We start from the raw sequence: 24,912 nt of genomic DNA, 5'->3' as shown, positions 1-24,912 counted from the left end.
CCTAATGACAAAAGCCTGAAACGGGACGAAGCTGGACAGGACGCATTGAGAGAATAAATGGACAATCCCCAGGCTTAGGGTGTATAGGAGATGGTAAAGAGATTAGAACAACACATCTAGAGATAGAGATCAGCTATGGCACCCCAGGTGAGAATGTTGCGACAGCTGAAATAGCCTAGATCTGGGATGAAGGAATGGGGTCAAGACATGGCAGGATGAGGGATGGGATGGCTGCCCCGTCATGCTGAATTGTTCTTCTATATTGGGCCAGAGACAGACAGAGACGGAGCACAGCTGGCCAAGTCAGCAATCTAGTTTATAAATAGGGCCTTGGAGGAAAACAGATCCACCTGTAGTGAGTAAAGGCGAAAGGACAGGTTGTGAGGTTAACGCAATCTAGTCTGACTGATCTTCAGGTTTCAAATGATATTTCCATTGGCCCGGGGAGATGTGCATTGGATCTGCAATCTGCTTGATTTCATAACAAAATGTTTGTGTGATCATCTCCAATGTTTCTTCTCCTTGGCTGTAGGTTCATCCCTGAAAGGATGCGATGAGGCTTTGAAAATGCAGTACACACAGTGAAAACAGTACTATAGGGACAGAAGCTCAGAGGGACAACCAAGCGTGGCAGGCCTATTTGATTACGCTGCCCATAGGCCAGACTTGCTGCACTGTTGGCACACCTTTACACTGAGGACAAATATCCCACAGAGAGAAAGTGAGAAAAGTGGAGAGAGAGAAATAGAGGAGTGAGAAACAGAAGTGACAAGGAGAGGGGGGAAAGTAAGAAAGAGCGAGGTTAATCAGCCAGCTGATGACACACTGCACAGTGGGGGAGAGAGAAACAGAGAAGGTGAAAAGGAGAGCGGGTCCAGGGAGAAAGGACAGAGAGAGGAAAGATGGAGAGGGAATTAGAACCAGTTGACCAATATCAGCTTTGTCCAGCAGTTGCCAAGAGCAGTTTGTTATCCTCATAATGAGCTGGTTACATACACAGTTACTGCATATATAGACTCTTCGTCTTCGTCTCCGCAGCCAATCCAACACCCAGTGTTGCCTTGGCGCAAGGGGAGTCGAGTGCCCTCAACCCTCGAGTGAAATCTAAACCCTCTCTACAAAAGTTCTTTATATATCACAATATATAGGCCTAGACATGGCCTCTACCTAAAGATTCCACATATAATACTGTATAAATTCAAGCCTCATTTTGTGAGGTAGAGGGGTCGGAATTCTTGTCAGGTGGACATACAACACTCCTTCCGTAGCCTCCAACTGCTCTTAAATGCTAGTAAAACCAAATGCATGCTTTTCAACCGTTCGCTGCCCGCACCCGCCCGCCCGACTAGCATCACCACCCTGGACGGTTCCGACCTAGAATATGTGGACAACTATAAATACCTAGGTGTCTGGTTAGACTGTAAACTCTCCTTCCAGACTCATATTAAACATCTCCAATCCAAAATCAAATCTAGAATCGGCTTTCTATTTTGCAACAAAGCCGCCTTCACTCACGCCGCCAAACATACCCTAGTAAAACTGACTATCCTACCGATCCTCGACAAAATAGCTTCCAATACTCTACTCAGCAAACTGGATGCAGTCTATCACAGTGCCATTGATTTTGTTACCAAATCACCTTATACCAGCCACCACTGCAACCTGTATGCTCTAGTCGTGTGGCCCTCGCTACATATTCGTCGCCAGACCCACTGGCTCCAGGTCATCTATAAGTCTATGCTAGGTAAAGCTCCGCCTTATCTCAGTTCACTGGTCACGATAACAACACCCAACCGTAGCACATGTTCCAGCAGGTATATCTCACCGATCATGCCCAAAGCCAACACCTCATTTGGCCGCCTTTCCTTCCAGTTCTCTGCTGTCAGTGACTGGGACAAATTGCAAAAATGGCTGAAGTTGGATACTTATTTCCCTCACAAACTTTAAACATCAACGATCAGCTAACCGTTCGCTGCAGCCGTACATAGTCCATCTGTAAATAGCCCACCCAATCTACCTACCTCATCCCCATACTGTTTTTATTTGATTTACTTTCCTGCTCTTTTGCACACGAGTATCTCTACTTGCACATTATCATCTGCTCATTTATCACTCCAGTGTTAATCTGCTAAATTGTAATTATTCGCTCCCTATGGCCTATTTATTGCCTTTTGCACACACTGTATATAGACTTTCATTTTCTACGGTGTCATTGACTTGTTTATTGTGTTATTGGCTTGTTTATTGTTTACGCCATGTGTAACTCTGTTGTTGTCTGTGTCACACTGCTTTGCGTTATCTCGGCCAGATCCCAGTTGTAAATGAGAACTTGGTGAATGGTGAAATATTATTATTATTATTATTTTAATAATCTAGTTTAAATTATATCGTCATAATTCTATAGGTTCTGAGGTTTCTACAGCCAAGCCTCTAATGCACTTTCTGTCAGTGTAGAATCATAGTGAAGAGATAGGGCTACAGTCGCTTCAGAAAGTATTCATACTATAGCCTGAACTCAAAATGGATCTTCACACAATACCCCGTGACGACAAAGTGAAAACATGTTTTTACATTTTTGCATGTCATTTTTCTACTTAATTCACTAGTGCCATGGAAATCGCATCAGCAGTCTATAGTAGTCTGTAGCCACACAGCTGCTTGGCTGATGGCAAAACCCAGACATTTCCATTAAACATTAAGGGAGATTACCCTTAGATGGCCTCTCTCTATCTGCTAGAGTGTGCAGAGGTGGCCAGGCAGCAATCCAAAGAGGATATGACTAAAAAGAGGTGCACAGATGTACAGCTGCAACAGCAGGCATTTTGTCCTAGCGGATTAGTCTAGCGCAACCCTCCACTTATAATGGGCATGCCAGGCTAGGCTTACGGCTACGCTAAAAATCACCTTTCTGACCATGCCCAGATGTGTAGTAGGCTGGCATGGGGCACTGATGCTTCACCCGATGACACGGTGGTACTTTTTCCTAATCTAGTGGATTAGCGTATCCCCCTGTCTGTTGTGGCTCAGTTGGTAAGAGCGTGGCATTAGTAACCCAAAGGATGTGGGTTCAATTCCTGTAGGGATCACAAACAGAGTACATACATTGTTAGTGGATCTAGCCTAAGTCGCTTTGTATGGTGTATGGTAAATAGTGAGCTACGCTACTCTAATTAATCAAATCTGATCTGGACACTATTGGAGTCTGAGGGAGAGGAGGGAGGGAAGGGGTTGGTTGCTTTAATGAGAACACAGAGCCTCTCTTCACCTGAAACAACAAACAGTGTTCGTCTCTCGCCTACTTTGGGAACACAACTTCCCCCAAAGCGCAAACCTTCAAACTCATATAGTCCTTAGGGGAAATGGTGGTTGTTTGCTTCAAGGAGGAGGACAAAGAGTCTTCTAATCTGGAACAACAAGTCTCTCGACATCCCCTCTCCTCCCATGGGGAACACTATCTCAAATCAGATGTTATTGGTTAAATACACATATTTTGCAGATGCTATTGCGAGTGTACCGAAATGCTTGTGAAGCGAGAAGTTTGTGTAGCGAAATGCTTGTGAAACGCTCATGGGCTCCGTGAACCCAGCGTGCTAATAGCAACAATAATATCAACTACACTTCCTGTTATTGCGGAGAAGGCAGGTAGGAGTCGGGAGTGTATGCTGAAGGGAGGCTATGGGCCACTATTGTGTTTCTGTAGCTATTGTTGTTTTACTTCCTTCCAAAGCCCTTCCTCTAGAGAAATATTACAGGAGTGAAAGCTGGATGGTATGCGTGCGACCCCATGCATATGCACGTGTCCAGATTACTGAAGCACACTAGTTAGCTGCTGCAGTAGCAGCCGATGGACACTTCCTTCCGAGAGACTCCGCTGAGTGTCATGCGTCATCTAGCCTAGTTAAAGAGGAAGTTGTGTTTCCCATTGCCGGGCTGCTGGAGGTCGGTGTTTCTCAGCAATTCCCTGTCCTTATCCGTCACTTTCACAGGAGCCCTGAGCAATTATTTCCTGACTCGCCATCAATTTTTTTATTTTATTTTGGAAAATGACAAAGTGCTAAATCACTCAAGTTAGCGGTCTGATCTTTTTTGAATTAACGTTCAGCATTTCCCCTATTTCTTAGGAGGGGCGCAAAGGCAAACTAATTGGAGTCATATTGTATAACACTATGCTACATAGACCTAATCATCGGCCCCTAATACATGGGTCCAGCACAGGAGGTTGGTGGCACCTTATTTCGGAGGCTGGAGAAGGAATGGTATCAAATATATCAAACATGGTTTTTCATTTTAAAAAGTGGCTTTAATGCAACGTAGGCCTTCTTTAATCCTGCTTCAAGTCAAAGCAGGATAGAACTATTTTAATACATATGGAAAACAGACAGCTGCAAGGCAAGAACAGGCTAAGGACTTCGTGATGCTGTTAATATATTCCTTTGAGCCCAATGGCAACAATGCTAGAGGTGGAAACATTTTGCTTCAATCCTGTCCTTGCCTTGAGTGGGTGGTTGAGGCACAGCAAAGAAAAGAGGCTATATTTCTTCTAGAAGGAATGTGTTTAAAAAGGTAATTGACAGTCAAGAGGAATGCAGCGCTTCAGTTCTCTCCTTCCAAAAGACGGTAAGAGTGCGTTTCAGAAGACTGACAGTTTTTAAAGAGAGAAGGAAAAAAGGGGACAGGGAAGGAAAGTGAGACATGGAACATTCCTCAAAGCTTAATATCAAATATGAAAAGCCATGTTTGCCAACTTTCAAGTCTACTGAAAGACAAACTGCAAGGGGAGAACAAGACTAGTCATACCAAACAGAATGTGATGGCAACACAGCACAGTTTACAACACACCCACATATCAAATCATACGCACCCTGCAAAAACATGTATATTCACGTGCGGCGCACACCCGCGGCTATGCTGCATGAAGGTGTGGCACAAAGTAGAACACGCTGCCTCACTACTAGGGAGACTCCGATAGGTGCAGTCAAGGCGTTAGGCCGAGGGCAGAGCAGGAACAGACCGCTTGCATGGCTTTGCGATCTCACTCGGGCATCAATAACACCAGGGCAATGTTCTGTTCAGTAAGGCACGCCGTAGAAACACTTTTTTCCTCCCCCTCGGTCTCTCAGCTACATGGCAGAATATTCAAGAGTCACGGGAAATTGCTTTAAACCTGCAACAATCTCTCTGCTCCATTGAGAAATCTGTATAATTGCGGGAAATCGTCTTAAAAATGCTCAAATGTCTCTACGCCGCCCAGATGGGGGACCACCGTCTCAGCCCCCTTTTGATCCAGAAAATACCCTGAGTGTCTGCCAATTTGTCATTTCCCCATGGAGAGAGAATATATCAAAACTGCCTCTTCAAACGCATTAGCTTTAGAAATGGGCCATATCAGTCAGTGTACATGTACCAATCTCACATCAATAAAAGAAAAAGGACAGATAACAGGCTAGAGAACACGTGGCATAGGGAGCCAGTGCTCTTCGACTAGGCTTCAGGATTCAGGACGACTTGTTAAAAAGAGATATCAAATCAAGAAAAGACAGGACAGAGACAAACAATTGGCCATGACGACGCACAGTGAACCACTATCTGCATTGTTCAACCATTTTGCCTGCCAAATTACCCTCTGCCTTGGATTCCCCAGCTTCTTATGTTGGTTCTCTCCTCCCTCTCCGCTACTGCCCCAGATTAACAGAACCCGTCCCATCTGACTCAAAAAGGCGTCCGCATGCTTCCCATTTGACAGTTCGGGCTTATATTATGACAATATTTTGTACATTTAGTTAGTTTTGGTCTTCTGCAAGGTTTCTTTGGAGGGGGGTGGGGGCTGTTCGTGCACACACAAACATTTCTCGAGGCAAGCCGAAGAGGGTAGTGAAGTCTTGGCCCCTTTGTCGGTGTTTGGTCAACAGTAGGGATTATTCAATCAACGAGAGATTCATTGTTTTCATGCAATTGTTTTCACTTGAGAAATACGGCACCAAACATCTTAGTTAGATGTAAAATTGCACGGCTAAGATCTCCTCGGGAAAAACGTCAAAATGAATGACAGATCTCTTGCGTTAGATTAATCATGACTACTTTTTAGGAAGTGTATACTGGCTACAGCGTCTCATGATGGACAAACAGTACTATTGCAGCTTGTTTTTCAAGTGAAGGCGTTTTAAGGGTCGCGCGAGCAAAAACATTCGGTTCACCTAGCCGAACTGAAGCCTTAGGGCAGCTCATCTCAGGTCAGATGTCCCTTAGGCAGGGTCATCTACAGTACAAAGCCCCTCAGGCAGCCCAATGTGGTTGTACTGCTATTTCAGTTCAGTCCCCCTCCCCTCCCCAGGTGTTGTGCTCCAACAGCCTCCACTCACAGACTATTTATAGGCCCCTGTCCAGTGTTTGCCCACCACTCACCAGGGAGGAGATTTGCCTCTCTTCCTTGCTGTAGTGGAGAAAGCTGATTTGAGGCAGCAAATAGAACCTGAATGCATGGCTACAATAGCTTAACTCAAAATAGTTTATTGAATCACATTCAATTGATGTGCAATTAAATTGGATTGAACTGAAACAATGCTTTGATCGCATGTCTTCTAGAAATAGTTACAGGTCTTGAAGTTGGCCGACTTTGATTTCCCAATGGAAATTGAGTAACAACACCTAGTAAGTAAAGCAAGACGAGGTGGTTAAGGAAAATTATGAAAACATGTCCTCCTCCTAGCTCTGTGCTACACGGTCACGAAGAAGAAACACTAGTAAGTTAACAGAGAGTTATTCTGATGATAATAATCCACCATAACCCAGTTTAATGTAGTGAACATGCGCCTCCTGGCCTGTAGCCACTGTACTGTGGAGAGGCTGAGGCTGAATAAGCCAGTGTTTTTCCACTGCTCATCTGCCACTGAACCGTTTATTTAGTGAACCCTCAGTGACAGCCCTGCCTGACAGGCCTGTCCTCTAGCTCTGGAGGCTGAGCAAAGAGGCAGAGAGAGATAGGGGGGGGGGGGTGCCAGGAGAGGGAGAACGATGGAGCGAAAGAGAGAACGAAAGAGAAGGACAGTGAGTGCGTTTACATGCACAGTAATATTTTGATATTAAACGGATTAAGATAGTAGGCAGGTTATGCAATAGTCACGTAAACACCTTACTCTGCTTATCTTACGTCGGCGTAAGGTATCCATGTAAGCATAGACCGATTACAACACCTGGTTTAAAAATCGGCGTTCCAGCTGTGCATTTGATCTGTGCATGTACTAGCACCAGCCGAGTGAGCCTCCCTCTTTAGTGCGAGCGAGGTGAGTTTGGAACAGCTGAATGTATGCAAAGTAGTTCAGAATTAAATATGCTTCCCAAAAATAACATGGTAGAATGTTTATTTTGATTGGGGATTTTCTGCATTTATCAGAGTGCCATCAGGTATCCTGATTTCAGATGTGTCCATGTAAACAGGATTATTAGGGAAATCGTCCATCTTGCAAAGCATGTAAAAACTATTAATCTGAATATCCACAATAAGTCACATTATTGCGTGCATGTAAACATACTCATTGAGAAACAGAGAGAGAGCGAGGGACAGAGAGAGCCACAGAGCGAGAGAAAGAGAGTGAAAGAGAGACGGACAGACGAAAGAGAGGGGCAGACAGACGACAGAGAGAGGCAGACAGACGCTCCATCTGTACTTCCAGTTTTTGTAATGCACACATCCTCATCAGATCTGGGTGAGTGAGTACAACTCTAGCATACTGTAGGAGCCAGAAGAGACACTCACTCACCAAAAGCCTGCACAGGTGATGCATTTTTAAACAGAGGAAACAGACCAGCAACCAATTCAGCAATGGTACTTCTGTTCAACATAACAGTTCCCATCGTTTGCTATTCAGATATTAAAAGGGTTGGTGCAGCGACATAGCTGTCAGTGGTTCTCACAATGGCCTGAGATGGTGTGGGGGTTTGAGGTATCTACATACTATGGACTGGAAGTGATTTGTGCATCCTGGACTGGACAATTCTTGAGTGGTCTGCTTGGTACAGTACACAAATGACCAGTCAAGAAGACCAGTTGAAGACCATCACAGTATTATGACTGCTGGTGCTTGTTAGACCCAAGCAGCTAGATCGTACGCCACAGTGCAACACAACCACATATTATGCGGCACACGTTCAATATGAAGCCAAGGTTGCACTAATATGGTTTACCAACCATTTCCTCAAGGTGGTCTTGGGGACCTACAGTTGAAGTTGGAAGTTTACATACACCTTAGCCAAATACATTTAAACTCAGTTTCCTGACATTTTAATCCTAGTAAAAATTCCCAGTCTTAGGTCAGTTAGGATGACCACTTTATTTTAAGAATGTGAAATGTCAGAATAATAGTTGAGAATGATTTATTTCAGCTTTTATTTCTGTCATCACATTCCCAGTGGGTCAGAAGTTTACATGCTACCAAATACTAATTGAGAGTATTTCCTTTAAATTGCTTAATTTGGGTCAAATGTTTTAGGTAGCTTTCCACAAGATTTTGGCCAGCTTTCCACAAGATTTTGGCCCATTCCTCCTGACAGAGCTGGTGTAACTGAGTCAGGTTTGTAGGCCTCCTTGCTCGCACACGCTTTTTCAGTTCTGGCCACAAATGTTCTATAGGAGGTGGTCAGGGGTTTGTGATGGCCACTCCAATACCTTGACTTTGTTGTCCTTAAGCCATTTTGCCACAACTTTGGAAGTATGTTTGGGGTCAATGTACATTTGGAAGACCCATTTGTGACCAAGCTTTAACTTCCTGACTGATGTCTTGAGATGTTGCGTCAATATATCCACATAATTTTCCCATCCTCATGATGCCATCTATTTTGTGAAGTGCATCAGTCCCTACTGCAGCAAAGCACCCCCACAACATGATGCTGCCACCCCTGTGCTTCAGTTGGGATGCTATTCTTTTTATTGCTAGCCTCCCACTTTTTCCTCCAAACATAACGATGGTCATTATGGCCAAACAGTTCTATTTTTGTTTCATTAGACGAGAGGACATTTCTCCAAAAAGTACGATCTTTGTCCCCATGTGCAGTTGCAAACCGTAGTCTGGCTTTTTTTTAATGGCAGTTTTGGAGCAGTGGCTTCTTACTTGCTGAGCGGCCTTTCAGGTTATGCCGATATAGGACTCGTTTTACTGTGAATATAGATACTTTTGTACCCGTTTCCTCCAGCATCGTCACAAGGCCCTTTGCTGTTGTTCTGGGATTGATTTGCACTTTTCGCACCAAAGTACATTCATCTCTAGGAGAAAGAATGCATCTCCTTCCTGAGCAGTATGATGGCTGCGTGGTCCCATGGTGTTTATACTTGCATACCATTGTTTGTACAGATGAACGTGGTACCTTTAGGAGTTTGGAAATTGCTCTCAAGGATGAACCAGACTTGTGAAGGTCTACAAAAACAAATTCTGAAGTCTTGGCTGATTTCTATTGATTTTCCCATGATGTGAAGCAAAGAGGCACGGAGTTTGAAGGTAGGCCTTGAAATACATCCACAGGTACACCTCCAATTGACTCAAATGATATTAGCCTATCAGAAGCTTCTAAAGCCATGACATCATTTTCTGGAATTTTCCAAGCTGTTTAAAAGGCACAGTCAACTTAGTGTATGTAAACTTCTGACCCACTGGAATTGTGATACAGTGAATTAATTATAAGGGAAATAATTTGTCTGTAAACAATTGTTGGAAAAATTACTTGTGTCATGCACAAAGTAGATGTCCTAACCAACTTGCCAAAACTATAGTTTAACAAGAAATTTGTGGAGTGGTTTAAAAACAAGTTTTAATGACTCCAACCTAAGTGTATGTAAACTTCCGACTTCAACTGTATGTAAATGTGATATTTACATTTTTAAAATATACATTTGCAAACATTTCTAAAAAAAAAAAAACATTTTTTTTTGCTCTGTCATTATGGGATGTTGTGTGTAGATTGACGAGAATAAACATTTTAGAATAACTGTATTCATTACCAACCGCTACTGCCTGGGTATTTGTTAGACCTAGGCTACATCTCATACAACCATGTTGTCAAGTTCAAGTCAATCATATGAAGGACAAGGTAGTCCTAACGTCGTTACCCACCACTTCCTAGAGGTGGTCTTGGGGACCATTGCATAACCACTACAATACCTCTAATATCTATGTGAAGTGTCAATGGAGGTCAAGAGTCTAGGGCAGAGTATCACTTACCTCCATCACCAGCTCAAAGGGATGCTTGTACACCCTGATGGGTGACTGATACTTCTGCACCATGGTGGGAACGACTGTGGTGCCAACGACCTGAGAGAAAACAATCTGATATTAGAGCTTAATAATAACCATCATCACAGATTTGTCTTGGTGAGAGAAGACAAAATGGGCCAGACCACATTAGACTGGGAGTGTAAAACACAAAGAAAATAGTGCTTGAGGTGGTAAAATGCCAGTATCATTCTGGATGGCCCCGCTGGAAGAATCTGACATGTCATTAAGTAAGCCAGGTTTGTGTGTTTGTGTGTGTGTGTAGCAGCTGGCGGGGAGCCCGGAGGACTTGGCAGCTTGTCTGCAGTGATAGCCTGCATGAAGACACTCTGCTCTGCCGTGGGTGAGGATGCGCATCTCATTGAACTGATCAATGAAGGCAACGTTTCGCACCATATATCACACATTCAGGAACTGAACTGCATAGCGAACAGATATTGAGATAGACATGGCCAAATACTGGAATGTCAGGTACTGCCAAGTGCCAACTAGTCACTACCACATGACTGAAACTATTCAGGTAGACCTACAATGATGCGTATGTAAATGTTATGTGGAGCTAGCGGTAGAGCTGAATGCTTGGGAGTCATTAATACGGCATTACAGCCTATGTAAACGCATGAACGGGTGGTTGGCCGCAGAGAATTGATGAAATACTCGGTAATGTAAAAGGTCAGCAGGGCATTCCAAGAACTTAGTGGTGGTAACCACAGTGCAGACATCGGCAAATACAGTAGGACTAGGATATAGTCCTGATAGAGCCAACAGATATTGACCCTGAAACCACTGCATGCTAATTTGGAGGTTGGGGGGGGGGGGGGTCAAAATGTTAAAACACGTTTTTTTCCTCCATATATAGACACACCCTGTGTGTTTAAATAAAATCAACTATTGAGCTTGTCTGATGCCTTAAGCACACTGTTTGATGAAATAAGACAAATGACTCAAGAGGGAGCCAGAGATCAAGATAAAAACAAACAAAAACTAAATTCTCCCACTTCTACTGGCTTTCGCAGATTCTGCCATTACTCTCCTGAAGTTGCCTGTAATAGGTTGCCGACTCCACGTGTAACCTTTCTCATGCGGAATGCCAATTTATCTTAACATTTCTACCTATCTGTGTGCCAGTTATAGTTTATGTGCATATTTTCATGAAACTGTTAATATCAAAATCATTGTCATGTGGTTAATCAAAATGATATCTAAATCTAAATGAAAAATGATACTTTTTAGGATTGTAACTTCTATTGCCATTACCAACTATGTAAAAATTGCCTATAAAGCCAACAAATAAAAACATTGTAGCATGCAGGTAGAAAATATCCTGATAATAATAAATATACTATAAATCACAACGCCGCAATGAACTTGAAACTAGGGATGCACAATAGAAGAAAAAAATTTGGTAAACATATCGGAATCAGCCGATATTACCCAAAATAGCCACATTGGTATCGGCCCGATGTGTAGTTTAATGCCGATGTTAAAAACCGATGTCGAAGCTACCGTGCACACCTATATAGGTACAGAAGTCACCAAGTTGGGCAGTCGTTTGAAAGAGTAAGAACATTTCAGCAAGAACTCAAAAGGCGAAATCCATTAAAAGTCAAGATAATGAAATCCTGGTTGAGAATGAAATGACTGAACACATGAACGAAACAGCACAGAAAGTAAGTGAAAGAAATAGCTTTTGATGATGTTTTACTGGTAATGGGGGAATACATAAATGACAACAAAATAACTTCTTGGTCAGTGTGTGTGTGTGTGTGTGTGTGTGTGTGTGTAACCATTATTTAACTAGGCAAGTCCGTTAAGAACAAATTCTTATTTACAATGACAGCCCGGACGACACTGGGCCAATTGTGCACCGCCCTATGGGACTCCCAATCCCGGCCGGATGCGATAAAGCCTGGATTCAAACCAGGGACTGTTGTTAAGCCTCTTGCACTGAGATGCAGTGTCTTAGACCGCAGTGTCCATGTGTGTTAACTATTTAACTGTAATAGAATGCTTAAAAAGGCAGCTAGAATTGTAAATATCGGTATAATTTCTTTTGGCAAGGAAAATATTGGATATCGGCCAAAAATGTCATATAGGTGCATCACTACTTGAAACGTATCAACTATTAACTGATTCTGGGCCTTCAGAGTTTCCTGCGCCAATGAACTCAGGACAGACACAGCTGTAGGCTATTTGCGCAACGGATAAGAAGTCATTAAGTAGGCCTATTTCATGACTCTTCCACTGGGTTAGAGCATGACATTTTTCCCCTTTCACGCCAAGTGGTTGTTGAAAGGGAGAAAGCTGGAAAGATTTTAATAAATACTTTTAGGAACTATTGTCATTCTCAATTAATGTAAAAACAGACTTTATTTGCTTGCTGTCTGATGTGAAGAAAACATGACTTTGAGAAGCTCCACAGCTCATTAGCGGTGGTGCGTTAAGCCAATCAGAAATACGATCAGATCCCCAAAAGGGCACATTTACAGTTGAAGTCAGAAGTTTACATACACATTAGCCAAATACATTTAAACTCAGTTTTTCACAATGCCTGGCATTTAATCCTAGTAAAAATTCCCTGTCTTAGGTCAGTTAGGATCACCACTTTATTTTAAGAATGTGAAATGTCAGAATAATAGTAGAGAGAATGATTTATTTCAGCTTGTAATTCTTTCTTTACATACCCTCAATTTGTATTCGGTAATATTGCCTTTAAATTGTTTAACTTGGGTCAAACGTTACGGGTAGCCTTCCCCAAGCTTCCCACAATAAGTTGGGTGAATTTTGGCCCATTCCTCCAGACAGAGCTGGTGTAATTGAGTCAGGTTTGTAGGACTCCTTGCTCGCATACGCCTTTTCAGTTCTGCCCACAATTTTTTTTATAGGATTGAGGTCAGGGCTTTGTGACAGAACACGTCTCCTTCCTGAGCGGTATGACGGCTGCGTGGTCCAATGGTGTTAATACTTGTTCAACTGTACAAACAATAGTATACGTGGTACCTTCAGGTGTTTGGAAATTACTCCCAAGGATGAACCAGATTTGTGGGGGGTTACAATTCTTTTTCTGGGGTCTTGGCTGATTTCTTTTGATTTTCCCATAATGTCAAGCCAAGAGACACTGAGTTTGAAGGTAGGCATTGAAATATATCCACAGGTACACCTCCAATTGACTCAAATGATGTCAATTAGCCTCAGAAGCTTCTAAAGCCATGACATCATTTTCTGGAATTTTCCAAGCTGTTTAAAGGCACAGTCAACTTAGTGTATGTAAACTTCTGACCCACTGGAATTATGTGTGATACAGTGAAATATAAGTGAAATAATCTGTCTGTAAATAATTGTTGGAAAAATAACCTGTGTCATGCAAAGTAGATGTCTTAACCGACTTGCCAAAACTATAGTTTGTTAACAAGAAATTTGTGGAGTGGTTGAAAAACAAGTTAATGACTCCAACCTAAGTGTATGTAAACTTCCGACTTCAACTGTATATGCCTACATTTGCACGCAGGCCATGTAGCCTATAGGCCTAGTTCTATGCGGAATCAGGTGCACGTCCTTACTCAACATTGACAGGAGCGCTCCAACCAAAAGACAATAACTAAATTGATAAAACTCATAAATGGAATGAAATTAACCAAAACTTCTCACAAGTGTACCACAGGTTATGCACTCTGCAAACAACGTGTCCACTCAGACAATGAGAATAGTCAAAGACTGGAATAATAATACATTGAACGCATTAACAGAAATGACTGGAACCAAACAAACATTGTAGATTAGAAATGATAGGAATTAACAGTAAATGTACTACTAGTGCGCTACTGTATGTAATGGGGAATTGATAGACACTAACAATCAAACAATGAAGTTATGAAACAATGAATGTGCATAAATTGTCAGGAGAGACCACATTCTGGAGAAAGACGTGTATTCTTAAGGCACTGCATGGTCAATCCAACGTCTGCATTGGCCGTGCAGCATTTACAGTGATACGGCATCAGCAGAAATCAGGACATTCATACTTCTTGTGCTGCACAGAGCAGAAGGACGTGAGTTTGTGTTTATTAAGGGAAGGCCCGCCCTAACATAACCAAGCCCTAATCTAGTATAATTCACTCATTTTTTTGACTCGCGTGTCGGATAGATTGACGCGCTGTACCAAAATAAACTAACACATTTTCAAAATATCATACTATAACCCTTCCTTTTACGCATACTATTTAGTACGCTAGTATGGGTATTTGGACACAGACGTTATCTTGTACGGGTTATGGGTCTTTGGTCATGGGTCTACCAGGAGAAATGTAGGCCCTATAGTCTAAAAAAGGGCCTAAAATTGCCACTTTCATCACGATTTTCTCAAATGGTTTGTGATACAAATGTCAAAAGCATGTCAAACATTCTTCCTCCCAAAGTTTGTGAGAATTGCCAGACCAATCTGAGATACGTTAAATATTTCCGGACTGTCCTGGCGTGGAATCGCCCTGTTGTCTAACAGCTATTGGGTAAGCCAGGGATGTGTTTATTAGGGCCACAACGAGCGCTTCTTATTGGACAGGTTCAGATTGTACTACCTCTCTGTTTCAGACCATTTTCTTACGCATTGTGCCTACTGAACACAACCCAGATCTCAAAACAAAAATCACATTGTGAAATGTAAGTGTTGCTGTAAACCTGTACCGACAAGGACATGTAAGACAGGCAGAGTACCTGCCCAATCTTATCACATGGCATACCTTACTTGTTCAGTGTTGTTGATTTATTTAGCTTGCAGATACATGTTATTGAGCAGTAAGTGTTGCTTGACGTTTTCAGCAGCCGTGCAGCAAGGAAGGGACCTTGTGTGATAGGGGTGTTAACACTTGCTGCACAGCACTACTTCTGGTAGGTCTGATCCAGCCAGGGCGTTAGGGTCGGCTTGAGCCTCCAACGTTTATTAATTAAGTATAAGCCGCACGTAACGCACTGGACCAGAGCTATACTTCTGAGGGATATGGGGCTTTTCAACTAAAACATCACACTAGCCTGGGTGTCAGTCCGTGTTTTTTAATTTTTTTTATTAGGCATGACAATTTCATAGGAGTTGGCAAGAGAGCTGAAGACTGGCAACAAGGCTACATCTATTCTACTGTCTGTAAAAGCTCATCATATTCTACTAGTGAAACTAGGCTATGCCTTAACTATAGTTGGCTAAATGTAATTTAGGCTACTTTTTAAAAAAAACAGGTGAACAATTGTTACCGTCATGTTTCAAAAGACAGATGATACTTCCCTGTTGAACAAAAGATGTAAGCCAAGGAGAAAAGAACAGGTGACATTTCAGAAAGCAAACCACAACACAGGTTCTTTGTTCACCGTTGTCCATTATACCATAGCGATTTCCAGAAGCACTGTAATACAGTACAAACAAGCTGTGCCAGTGCCACTCAAACACTTATAGCTGAGCCCTTCAGAAATTCAGAACACGCACTCAGTGATGCTCAGTGAGTGACAGTCTCGCTCTCTCTCTCTCACACACGCTATATACTGTAGCTACAACATATAAGAAGCCTATAACATGTGCAGTCGTTAAAAGCATAGTTCAGGTTATTTAGCCTACATTTGAGCTACATTAGCAGGTCATCACAGTACACAATCACTGCAGGCATGTGGCTTGCAGGTAATACGAAATCACACATCCATAACTGAACTATAAATGATACTCACCAGTGAATTAACGGAATATCTTTAGCAATTATCTGCTTCTTTCGATATATTTGGCTCGTATTGTTTAGTCTGGGCAGGGCACTCAAGTACCGTTATACTGTTAATCCATAGTCTTATTCGGTTCCTTTTTCGCCGGTCGGTGACGAACCAGTGCTGAACGTTAGCCATAGACCTGATAACGACAACAGCACCATTTTAAAAACGCATAGATAGCGAACAGAGTGAAAAGATTCCAGATGCCGCTAGCGAGCTACAAAAAAAAAAACGGCCAGCTGAAGGTTTGAGCCGTGAGGACCGGAGAATGACTGTATTTGAAAGCTGGAGTTTTCGCATTGACAGTTACGCCCCTCCCATTTGGTACGGACCGAGCTCAGCAGTGCCGCGGTGCGGACCACTCATACAAAACAATTCCACTGCTTCTCCATCCTTTTTATATACGGTTACAATAAAAAAAAATATTTACAAAAAAAAAATATATATATATATATATATATGTAAATCACTGAATATAGATCAGTTTCTAAATATTATGTTGACCTATCAGGGAAATAATAGTTGAGTGATGGGAAAAGAATATTAGAGACGGGAGCTGCCATATGGTGCTTGAAAATGACATTTATGCTACCAGCTCAGCGGTCACAAGATTATTGTAAAATGTCCTTTATACCGTGATGAGAAGAGGATAAAGCCACGTCAGCGTCACTGCTCAGGGAACTGGGCACATGCAAATTTGAAAAAAGTTCATGACCATGCATCAATTCATGATATTGGAAATAGGGCCATGTGACCTTTGTTAACTGAGCTCTTTCCTCATACTTACGTTTGCAAAATGAGTGTAATTTACTCTGTGCGGATCCCCTAAAATCCATAATACATTCATAAAATATTTGCCTAATTCTGCACTCAAATATAATCTAAACCCCTGAATCTTGCATAATTTATAAGAGGGCTTTATCCATTTAAAAATACAGAATGACATGGCATGCACTCCACAACTCATGAGCACAATTCAGTCTCTAGAATCCATTTACCGGATTTCAGCTTAATTCTGATAAAGTCCATGTGCACGTGCCAGTCTTTAAAAAAATACATGTAAAAAAAGTGGCATAAGTGAGTTGGCAGTCCAGTTCATCATAAGCATGAGTTGAAGGGTCCCCCAAAATGATTACGTTATAAAATACAATTGCATAATGAATATGTAATAGGCTGCATTGAGTCAACATTGGGAATTCAATCACCAGTGTACTGTACAGCAAAATGAGTCATGGGATACAAAGGATGAACCATTTGATAACATAGTTTCAGGATTTCCACCTAACCTGAAAATGCATGATTTCAATTTAAACTTTAAACTGTTAATGACATTTTCAATACTAACCCCATTAGCCATGTAATAAGATCTGCTTCCGCCGTTGCAATGTCTTTATCAACCTTCCCTTTGATCAATTTAGGACATTATGTCACAGCGTGAACTGTTGCGTGTTACATGTGTAGTCTCACAACTACCCACTTCCCCTAGGGCAGGGCTTCCAGTTGAATAACCATTTGAGAAGACCAAATCCCAGCAGGGATATTAAGAGGTATGAATCATTTGCGTTCAGCCTCAATATGGAAACATTTCACATGGACGTGGAATCATGCAGAGTTCGGATATTCGATATAAGTAGAACTACTAAGATAATCCTCTAAGATCCACACAGGGCAATGTCAGTCTATCCTCTCCATTCTGAGTACATAGGGATTTTTAGGTCATATTTCATAACAGTGCCATCAATAACAAGGCTTTCTGGGCATAATCAGCAGCCTTGGGACAAAGCTTATTCTTCAGGCCATGGAATTACACACTAAGTATGCAAGACATTTGGCACAGATGGCTAGTGCCGATTGAAATGTGATTGCCTCCATTCTAAGGCAAACTAGTAACATTCAGCCCCAAACCAAAGTCTACCATCAAACCCACCAAGGTTTAAACTACAGTAGGTGGTGCAAATGTCTTCATTCGGTTTAATGTTCGCTGTAATAAAAAGGAATAGATTGACATGGATACAAGTTTGTTTACTAGTTTTATTGATGAATCATGGACAAATGTAAGGCAAAATAGTTCTGACATCGTGCCACATTAGTTTACGCCACTAAGAGAACAGTATATTCCAGAAATACATTCATACAAATGTGATATGAGCATTACAGAGCCCCCTGCAAGAGCATTCTCATGCTTATAGCTTGCTACCTTCTCCTTGAGTAAGTGGATAATATCATACTTCACTGAATCTTTGACAAATGGTTCTCCTGATGACAATACACCACTATAGATTACATTTAATCTATTTCTATGAATATACATCAGTCAAAACATCAACGGTTAGTTTGATTCTGCTCCTTCACTCCATCAGGACAAGCGTTGGAACCAGGAAGTGGTACAAAACCTAACACAAGAGAGGAAGTGCATCAACTGATGAGTCAGAACCCACTGGGCTGAAGAGGAGCACAGAGGGGCATCACCTCCTGGGGGTTCAAACAGATGGCTTTGGAAACTTCTCTCCAACAATTCTGAAAAGAGATGCTTTTTAATGAGTTCTATCGCAGACGGTCATAAACAAAAAGCTCCAGGCTGCTATCTAATCAACGCCACATTGACATTAGTAGGCTTACCTGACAAAAATATTGGATTATTTGTCTCAATTGGGTAGCCATTGTTTAGCAAACTGTGCTGCAGCAGACATTCCCTTGATTAATGCAGAGAATTAAACTCAAATTTGTTAGTCCCCCCTGACCATCATTTTTCAATATATATTTATATTAAGCCTACTGAGTTACATTTAAACACAAAAAAAATCCTGAATACATTTTATGGGGCCCCCTTAGTTGTCTATAAACCATTATTTCACCAGTTATATTGACAAAAAGAACAGGCCCATTTGAAAGCCATAAAAATAAATTACACTTAATTTTTTTAAGTAGCTCTCTACTTTATACCATGGCATTGTTAAATACTCGTTACGGATTGGCATTCTAGAGCGTGCATTATTTCCCTATAACGCACAATACATCAGCACGGTAGAATTCAGTGGCTACAGTTTATTCTTCCATGTTCTCTGTTTGAACTGCTTTTGAAAGTAAGACACATTTAAAACATTTTCATAATAGCAAAATAGGACTGCTGGGTTGGTCAGAGATACTTTTGAGGAGAAGGGGAAATTCCATTGGAATCGTATTAACGGCCATTGTGTAAGTTGCCCATGTGTCGTCAATGGGCCGTGCGGTGCTTTCTGGGACAAGGAAAGCTCTCCTTCAAGGAGTGAAGGGGAGTCAATGTGGACGAAAACATTAGCATGAATTTCGTCAACAAGTACAACATTACACATTTCTCTCTCAAGATTCAGTGGATTTGGAACACATTTCTCCTGGTAAATGTGCCATATTATAGCCATGGCACAAAACGGATAATCAACGCGGGGGTTCTGTGTTCGCTGGAAAATTATTCAACTCCCTGGGAGGTAAGTTCCACTCCGCTAGCGCCTCACCTTCCACAGAACACATAGCCCCTTGATGATCCCTTATGTAATTGACAAATCTTCATACAAGATGTTGAAAATGGTGGGCGTAGCCTACGAAGCATGACACATGCAATGAGGAAACAGGATAGGAGTTGCACAATAAACCAACCTCATTTAACCACCATAAAATATATAAGGAAGGGATAAATCTGTTTTCTAAAGACATGTGTGCAGTATCATACAAGAGCATCAAACTGCTGTATACATGCTCACACCTGCAACTGCCAGGGAAGGCTTCACAGAACCCCCTCTGTTATAGTCTAGGTCCAACAAGGCACGCTGCAGCATACGGCCACGACAGCTACACTGCAGCACCTGCCCAAGACCAGATTATCAAAAGCATGCACATCCAGAACACCACATCATTCCCCATGTAGTTCACTTATGACCAGAGCTATATGGGCCCAGGTCAAAAGCACTGCATCAAATAGGGAGTCATTTGGGACAGATAGACTATAGGCCAAGCCAATATAGCCTACTTACCAGGTAGGCTAATTACAGCAGCGGTGAGAGGGATCTATTTCTAACAGAAATAGAATCTGTCAATATATTTCTATGCTTTGCCCCTTCATTGTCGTCATGTATCTGGTCTCAATAGACGCCCCATCATGTGAGTTCATCAAGGACATCGGACACGATGCGATGCCGACACACTACAGGTGAGAAACAGATGATACGTTTTTAGTACAGTAGTTTGCTGATCTGATGAACATTAGTTTCATATGTCAGACAGTTCAATTTATAAGACAATATTTGAGCGGTCCCTCATGAGTTTATTGATCTTATTCTAGTGTGCCCTCTACTGGACAACGTTATCACCAAAAGGGAAATCTTTGTCACTAGACCACGTGTCAAAGTCATTCCATTGAGGGACAAGTGCTTGCAGGTTTTCGCTCCGCTCCCGTACTTGCGCGATCAATTCAGCTCATTGATTAGTTTTAAACTCCAGTCACCTGGTTGTTTAGGTCTTTATTGCACACAAATTGAAAAGGAAATAAAAAGGCATGGAATGAGTTTGACACCCCTGCACTAGACTACTAAACCTGTATATTCTTCTACAGTACCCCTTTCCCACTGAAGTCAGTTGGCAAAAGCCAATCTAGCTTAATTGAATTGTAAATACATCTACAGCATCATCTCAACACAAAAAAAGATAGAAGGGACACTTATTTTATCAACAGTTTGTCTGCAGTATTATACACGAGCATCAATCTGCTGTATACATGCTCACACCTGCAACTGCTAGAGAAGGATTCACAGAACCCCCCGTTATAGTCTAGGTCCAACAAGGCACGCTGCAGCATACAGCCAAACTGCAGCACCTGCCCAAGACCAGATTATCAAAAGCATGCACATTCAAAAGCAAAGGTGAGGGATCCATGATCTTGGTACCACAAATAATGTTTGCACCTTTGTCAGCATGCATCTCGACTTCAAGGACACCGGACTCGTTGAGATATGCTGAACCACTACAGGATGGGGAAAGGTAGGAGATCAGTTTTTTAGTAGAGCAGTTTATTGTTGAGATGATAAACATTGGTTTCATATATTAGACAGAATATTCTCTGTCCCTCATGTGTATTGATCTTATCCTAGCATGCACTCCCTCTACTGAACAGGTATCATTACCAGCAACAGGGACATCTTTGTGGCAGTAGACTACTAGCTAAACCTATACTATTTTCTATAGTACCCCTTTGCCACTGAAGTTAGATAGCTGGCTAGTGAAAACTAATCTAGTTGAATAGTAAATACATTACAGAATTTTAGATGAACACAAAACAATTGAGGGAAGAGACCATTTATGTTTTCTAAAAGACAAAAAGTATGTGTGCATTATCATGAGCGTCAAACTGCTGTATACATGCTCACAACTGCCAGGTTTCACAAAACCCACTGCTTTAGTATTACGGGTAACCGCCAAAATAAACTCGAGCAAATGAAGGATACAACGTGTATTGAAAGCTTCCACACGTGGGATTTCTGAATTCGTCAAGCATTTATAACATCCGCTAATACTTTGGGTCATGTATAAATTTGCCAAGTCGCCTATTTTCACTACTATGACTAGAAGAGATTGGCATCTTTGAAAGAGGGATCTCAAAGGAGTATAGGTGGTTTGAAGTGTGTACGTCAGTCACCAGATTTTAACACGCTGCAGCCTACGGCCATTGATGGCCACACTACCGCTACACAGTGATTGCCAAATGGCACCCTATTTCCTAAGTGCCCTGGTCAAAATAGGGAATAGGGTGACATTTGGAACGGACACACATGTTATAAATACAAGTTACCAGAAACACGTACCCCCTTTTTTGTTCTTTACAAATTGGACCCCGTCACTTGTTTGGCCTGCTTGGACGTTTAACAAACAAAGCTAGCGAACGTTAGCTTTTGGCCGGCAGGTTAGTAAGAACATATTTCTTACCATTGGTTTCGGTCATTTCCATCCATGCGAATCATCTCCTTTAGTCAATACACAGCAACATGTAAGGTTTGAACAAAAGTTTTTAAAAAGGAGCTCCACTTCGCTCGTTTGCCGCCCCAGACGAGGACAAAAATACTTCTTCTTTTGGATTGCTTTGGCGGAGCATACACTGCCACCTACTGTACTGGAGAGAGACCATTCACGACCTACCTATACTGAAAAAAATATATAAACCCAACATGTAAAGTGTTGGTCCCATTTCATGAACTGAAATAAAATATATTTTAAAAAGTTCCATACGCACCAAAAGCTTATTTTGCTCAAATTTTGTGCACTAATTTGTTTACATCCATGTAAGTGAGCATTTATCCTTTGCCAAGTTAACGCATCCACTTGACAGGTGTGGCATATCAAGAAGCTGATTAAACAGCATGATCATTACACAGGTGCACCTTGTGCTGCAGACAATAAATGTGCAGTTTTGTCATACAACCCAATACCACAGATGTCTCAAGTTTTGAGGGAGTGTGCAATTGGCATGCTGACTGCAAGAATGCCTACCAGAGCTGTTGCCAGAGAATTTAATATTAATAATGTTAGAGAATTTTGCAGGATGTCCAACCGGCCTCACAACTGCAGTTCACGTGTAACCACTCCAGCCCTGGACCTCCTCATCCAGCTACTTCACCTGCAGGATTGTCTGAGACCAGTCACCCAGACAGCTGATGAAACTGAGGAGTATTTCTGTTTATCATAAAGCCCTTTTTGTGGGAAAAACTCATTCTGATTAGCTGGGCCTGGCTCCCCAAGCCTACCCATGGCTGCACCCCTGCCCAGCCATGTGAAATCAATAGATTAGGGCCTAATGCATTTATTTAAATTGACTGATTCCCTTATAATCAAATAAAATGTTATTGGTCACGTACACGTGTTTAGCAGATGTTAATGTGGGTGTAGCGAAATGCTTGTGTAACTCCGTTTATATTTTTGTTCAGTATACATTCAATTCTTTGTGATACAGTACTATAACATTTCGGAAAATGAAAAATTACCATGCCAACTATTAGCCCTCTCTTTAATTTTTTTCATAAATAAATAAAAATACCACCCCACTATTTACCCTGTCTAATAGGGACAGAACTCTACCACTCAACACCCCCTGCAACTTTTCTGCAGGAAAAACCTTGCAATCCCAAGTCCTCTGCCACTCTCTTCACTGCTTCAGCATACAACACTTCCTTTACTACTCTGACCCTAGCAACCTCAACCTGACATGTCCGATCTTCAGCCACGTGGCACCCCCACAACTAACACACACAACTTTCTCTACCAAAACTACACATTCCTTCGTCTTATGCCCTCCTGCACACTTCTCACATCTAGGACTCTCCCTCCTACATACTGCTGCAACATGACCATAAACCTGACACCTAAAACACCCAAGTATTTTAGGAACAAACACTCTCATGTGATAACTTACACTACCTACTTAGCCTTATCTGGCAAAGACTCTACATCAAAACTCAACAGAAAAGACGTCTTCTCTGTTTCCCCACGCTCTCCACCGGATCTGCGTTTCACCAAACGACGAGCATCACAGACACCGGGATTCTTCACTTTCAACTGATCTTCCTCATCTTGCTTTAATGCCACCCCAGTTATCACTCCTTTCAGCCGTGCTCTGCTCCGGAGAGCAAAGCAAGTCACATTTCTTGTCCCTATTCGCGTCATCCAGAACGTCCGCTCCCTCTGAGCTGAAGAAACACAACAAATCCTCATTAGTCCACTCCTAGTTACAGTACTTAGCAACTCAACAGTACCCAACCTCTTCTCCACCCAACCTACCACCACATTTGGATCAGCCAAAATGCAAGGATCCATTCTCTCCACAAATCTTAATACCACTAGGCCATAATCATCCTTTACATCCTCGGACCGAGGCCCTTCCACGGTGGTCCTCACTGCAGGAACTTCATCCATACTCTCGTCAGGGTTCCATTTCTGAGCTATTGGAACACTTTTCCCTGTTTTTGCACTTAACGCCAACCTTCCTCACCACACTGCTTCCCTCTACACTCTACTTCTTCTCAACAGTCATAACTGCACCTACCACCACATCTAATTCATCTTCACTTTCCATTTCCTCAAGTTCTTTGAAAAGTTCCCTCGTTCCATATTCCGTCATAACCATTTCCACTGTTCTTTTTTTCTTGTCCATAATCTTCTCCTTCTCCAGATCTTTCAGAAGACCTGTGTAATCCCCCACTCCATGTTTGGGACAAAATACATCTTCTTCACTGGGACATCCAGCGTTATGGTGCATTACCGCCACCTAGTGTACTGGAGTGTGGGCCAGAGCCAGAGAGAATCGAAATCCTACTGTACTTGTTAGCCCCGTTTCTCATAAAAAAGAGAAACTATTTGAGACTAAATCTAATGACGTTCTACTCAATATATTTATGAAACTAATTTCCTGAAAAGGGGATACTCTCTCTCGCTCTCTTTCCATTTGAGAGCCACCTCTCTTTCCCACTGACCACACTGTAGCAATGCATTCTCAATGGTTTCTGTTTCCTGGCAATAATCACACTTTCCAGTTGGAGGCTTTCCGATCACATTTAAAGTCTTATTCAACTGGCTGCGTCCCACCCTTAATCTAGTAAAAAATAACCTCTCTTCTGTCCCTTCCTACCGTCTTCCCCTCCCCGACTTTCCTCTGTACTTGAAATAAATGCCTGCCCTTAGTATCACTATTCCACTGCTCCTGCCATCTTTGCACCACCACTGTCCATATCAGGCTTTTGCCTTTGCCTTGCTCATTGAAACTACTTTTCCTGGGTCAGTGTCGGAGCTTCCATACCTGCAGAAATGTAGAAACATTTTGCTATTGTGGATAAAAAAATACATCATCATGATCCTAAAATACAAGCCCATTGTGCCTCTTAGTGATTGCAGAGTATAT

At 42.0% G+C, this 24,912-nt stretch overlaps 1 protein-coding gene and 1 long non-coding RNA gene across 5 annotated transcripts in view; both read right to left on the bottom strand.

Annotated features, from left to right (window-relative positions):
- Window positions 1-16,334, bottom strand: part of LOC109865727 (SEC14-like protein 1) — a 47,503-nt gene extending 31,169 nt beyond the window's left edge. For 2 of the 4 annotated variants that reach the window (XM_020454121.2, XM_020454123.2), the window contains exons 1-2: window positions 15,966-16,334; window positions 10,209-10,298 (exon numbers count right to left, since the gene is read on the bottom strand). In XM_020454121.2, the coding sequence (XP_020309710.2) occupies window positions 10,209-10,271 (63 nt within the window). In that variant the 5' untranslated portion in view covers window positions 10,272-10,298; window positions 15,966-16,334. The remainder of the gene's footprint in view (window positions 1-10,208; window positions 10,299-15,965) is intronic. The other 2 variants (XM_020454122.2, XM_020454124.2) reach the window with 1 other exon arrangement.
- A 1,671-nt stretch (window positions 16,335-18,005) lies between these two features.
- Window positions 18,006-22,231, bottom strand: LOC109866019 (uncharacterized). The gene is made up of 4 exons (XR_002251649.2): window positions 21,951-22,231; window positions 20,933-20,991; window positions 20,006-20,175; window positions 18,006-18,515 (listed from the first exon to the last, which is right to left on the bottom strand). It is a non-coding gene; the product is annotated as an uncharacterized LOC109866019 (long non-coding RNA).
- Between the last annotated feature and the right edge of the window lie 2,681 nt (window positions 22,232-24,912).

The sequence above is a fragment of the Oncorhynchus kisutch genome, linkage group LG20 (genome assembly GCF_002021735.2).
Source record: "Oncorhynchus kisutch isolate 150728-3 linkage group LG20, Okis_V2, whole genome shotgun sequence".
Taxonomy (NCBI): domain Eukaryota; kingdom Metazoa; phylum Chordata; class Actinopteri; order Salmoniformes; family Salmonidae; genus Oncorhynchus; species Oncorhynchus kisutch.
This window is presented reverse-complemented; position numbering and strand designations above follow the sequence as displayed.